Source organism: Galeopterus variegatus, unplaced genomic scaffold (genome assembly GCF_000696425.1).
Source record: "Galeopterus variegatus unplaced genomic scaffold, G_variegatus-3.0.2 Scaffold431, whole genome shotgun sequence".
Lineage (NCBI taxonomy): Eukaryota > Metazoa > Chordata > Mammalia > Dermoptera > Cynocephalidae > Galeopterus > Galeopterus variegatus.
In genome coordinates this window covers 129,433-133,397 of record NW_007726542.1, presented here as the reverse complement: position 1 = coordinate 133,397, position 3,965 = coordinate 129,433, and the positions used below count along the sequence as shown (strand labels likewise).

The window sequence follows — 3,965 nt, the reverse complement described above, 5'->3', positions numbered from 1 at the left end:
GGATAACGCGAAGCCGCTGGGTTGGGTTCCCATATAGGGGTGGCCGGTTGGCTCGCTGGGTGAGCGTGGTGCTGACAACACCAAGTCAAGGGTTGAGATCCCCTTACTGGTCATCTTTTAAAAAAAAAAAAAAAAAAAGACCCTAATGGGATCTGGAATGGTCTATATGATCCTGGGAGATCTATATTATGTTTGTGGTCCCAAACCAAACCATCTTTCTAGAAGTTCCATAAAACAGAGGCAATCTAGATTAGGGTTGCCTGGTACAGTAAAATGGCAGGCCATGAACTACTGCACAAATATATATCTCTTCTCCAAATCCCAACAGGGTCCATCCTTTCCTGGACACTAAACCTTGTCTGGAACGCTCATCTGCTTCCTCTTTGGACGACTTTCTATTATTCAAGTATTTTACACCTTATTTAATTAATTCTGAACTTAACCCACAATCCTTAAGCCTAACATATCTACTGATATATCTCACTTCTACAAATTTGAACTCCTCAGCAATTCTTCAAAGTCCTATTTATCCAAAATCTGCTTTTTTTTTTTGGTGACCAGCTGCACTGCGCTCAGCCAGTGAGCGCACCGGCCATCCCTATATAGGATCCGAACCCGCGGCGGGAGCGCTGCTGCGCTCCCAGCGCCGCACTCTCCCGAGTGCGCCACGGGGTCGGCCCCCAAATCTGCTTTTGAATTTCAATTACTAATAGTCATAATCCAGATATGTTCAAAGATGCATCTCACAGGAGGGAGATCAACTATCTTTTTCAGTTTTGGGACTATAAGCTTACACATGTAGCTAAATTGTGCCACCTCTTCCTTTTGTACCTACTCCTTCCTTTCAGACTCCCTTGCATTAATGCCCTCTAGTCCAGTCAATTCCTGCTTTAAATATACTTTACCATTAGTCCTCCTCCCGGAAGTCATATTCCTCTGCCATGATTCCTGAATGATGCCAGGAGGTCTTATTGTGTACCAATTGGTAATTGCCACACCTGTCTTCAAGTCCATGAAATGACTTCCCAGTCCTCATTTCAACCTTGACTTTCAATGATGGATTTCATGTATATCATGGTATAGCAATATATCTGTAAGAATGAACAATTCCTAAAAAAAGACCCAGGTATCTAGGGTCTTAGAAGATTCTCAGTCGCTTATCTCACCATTTACTGGTTTGCTCAATTCTTCCTCCAGTGTCTCTGAATTCCTATCCATGATTTTGAGTTTGTACTGTAAAATCTTAATGTTGTTGTTTCACATTTACTTGTTAAATTCCTAGCTCCTTCATGAGGCTCAATCCAAGCTAGTTTGTTTCTCACAATTACTCCTTATTGGACCACCTCCTCATCACCAATTATGACATATACTGTCTTTCTTTGTTTCAAGCCCTAGTCAATCCATTCTTCAAAGCCCATTTCAAACAAATCTTGTCACATCATTCCAAGTTTTAACTTGTTTGAAAGTAAGAGCAGCATTTCTTAATTTAAAGTGTATATGTCATAACACTTAATTTACTCAAAAGCAGAACTGTTTTTCTGCCTCTTCTGCCAATTCATTTAGCACAGCAGTGGGCATCATGGTGATGGGTTATTGATACATCTGTTTGATTAACCAGTTTCCCCCAATAACATTCACTTCATTTCCTGCTATCACCTGAGTAACCTTAGAGAAGAGGACTTGCCAAATATGCTTTGTTATCAAACACTAATAAGCTGTTTCCTAACGAATATGGTCGAATCCCTTTGATTATAGTTACCACCTACTGCTGTAAGCCAAATACTTTAGTTATTATCTACAATCTTCCTTTTCTGTGTGATTGAGGAAACAGGTTCAGAGAAGTTAAGCAACTTGCCCATAGTGGTGGAGCCAGGATTGACCCAGGCCTGTCTAGCTTCAAAACCCTTGTTTTTCCAACAAAAGTTAGTCTGTCAACTTAATTGGGTTCTGGAAAAAAACTGGGAGTTTTAACTCTCTCACACATATGATATGTATCACAATAATAACATCCCCCCTTTATCTAGTACAGTCGTCCCTCAGTGTCTGTGAGGGATTGGTTCCAGGACCCACAAGGATACCAAAATCCCCAGATGCTCAAGTCCCTTATATAAAATGGTGTAGTATTTGCATATAACCTGCACACAACCTCCCATACAGTTTAAATCATCTCTAAGATTACTTATAACGCCCAATACAACGTAAGTGCTATGCAAATAGTTGTTATGATGTATTGTTTAGGGAATAATGATAAGGAAAAAAAGTCTGTACATGTACAGTACAGATGCAACCATTTTTTTTCCCGAATATTTTCAATCCAAGGTTGGTTGAATCCACATATGTGGAACCCATGGATACTGAGCTCTGACTGCGTATTCCTTAAGAATTGAAAGTTCTACTGTGCAGAATGAGTAATTTTCTATGCCTTTTACTCGAAAAGAAATAAGTATTCAAAAGAAACACTTTATTGGAGACACTGCCCTCAGCAAGAAAGTGATCCTAACGACCAATTTAAAATGGCTTTTTAAACCAAGACAATTTGAGAATATGGTAGCTACTAATTTTTCTCAAATGTGTAATTTATACTTAGGTGTTCTGCATAACTTCCGAAGTGTCAGTTGCTAGTATTACAATGGGGAGTAAACTGTAGCGATATCAGACCTGTTGCAAAGTAGAGAGATTTGGTATGTTTTTTTGTTTGTTTGTTTTTTATAGCCAAGCGTTCCTCTAACACTCAAGGTTTAATGCCCTAAAATGTTCACCCTAGTTCTTTTAATTTATATATCCATGCCTTCCAAATCCCACCTAATATCTCCTGGTTCTCAGTTTTCCCCGTTGAATATCTTCTCCAGGCCTGACTTCTTATCTGTTTTCTCTGAAACTTGTAGCCCCTGCTGGCCTTCTTTTGCCGAAGTAGATTTGGAATACAAGTGACAGACCATGCCCAGGGAGGCAGAAGTTAGAATTTCGAGATCTGTGTCTCCGTCTGCATTAACTAGTTAACGCAGACACTAGGTCATGGTGGCCACTATTCCCTAACAAATTGTATAACGGTAAAGCAGTTTTTTTGGCAAGGTGGAGAACGGAAAACACAGCATGGAAACTCTGCACCGAGTCTTAAAGATAACGAGTTAAGACTTTAATTTACCCTGGCAGAGGGAAGTGTGAAGAAGGCTTTCAGCGCGGCAAGACGATACTTTCGAAACTGTCACTAGTCTACTCAAACTGGAGTCTCCCGCCTAAAATAAGTGTGGCACATGGCAAGCTTAACCTCCCTCCAGAACTGTCCCCGGAAAAGACGCGTTGAGACTACTGACCCATTAGACCGGGAAAGAGAAGAAAAGGGAGCAGGAAATCCTGTTTATTTCCAGCAGCCCTCACAGCGGGGAAGGTCGGTGTCTACCCGGTGACAAACCAGGCCTCAGTCCCAGGGCCTGGGAAAGGAAAACCCAGGCCTCTCGGGCGCCCTGGAGCTGTGCCCTCCCGCCCTGAGCCCCAACCCCACTTGGATTTTCCTTCTCCCGGTCCCACACAGATCCCCCCACCGCTCCCATTATCCCTCCACCACCCCCACCCGCGCAGGCGCAGTGGGAACCAGGGCCTACCCGCGCCCCCGAGGCACAGCGACTATGGCGGAGCGGGACCAGGCCGGTAGCTGCTCCGTGAGGGGCAGGCGCCCCCTCTCCCGTCGCCGCGCCCTCCCCGCCACCGCCGGGGTCCTGTTCCCACCCGGCCGGCCCCTCTTCTGCTCTCCTCACCCGTTCTTCAGATCCACCTCCAAGATCTTCCCATAGCCCTTAAAGAAGCGCTCCACATCGCGCTCCCGGGCCTGGTGGCTCAGGCGACCGATGTACACCCGCGGCATTCCGGCAACGGTGGCAGTGGCTGGCCCCAGCCCCAGCCCCCCTTAGGCGGCGGCCGGCGAAGTAAGAGCGCGGCGGCGGCGGCAACGGGCGGACGGCGGGACC

The 3,965-nt window shown here is 45.0% G+C and overlaps 1 protein-coding gene across 1 annotated transcript in view; it reads right to left on the bottom strand.

The window, feature by feature from the left end:
• The window catches only part of SRSF4 (serine/arginine-rich splicing factor 4), a 27,716-nt gene extending 23,752 nt beyond the window's left edge, over window positions 1-3,964 (bottom strand). Inside the window, exon 1 of the mRNA XM_008568670.1 lies at window positions 3,756-3,964. Coding sequence (XP_008566892.1) covers window positions 3,756-3,862 — 107 coding nt within the window. The 5' untranslated portion in view covers window positions 3,863-3,964. The remainder of the gene's footprint in view (window positions 1-3,755) is intronic.
• Window position 3,965: the final 1 nt, after the last annotated feature.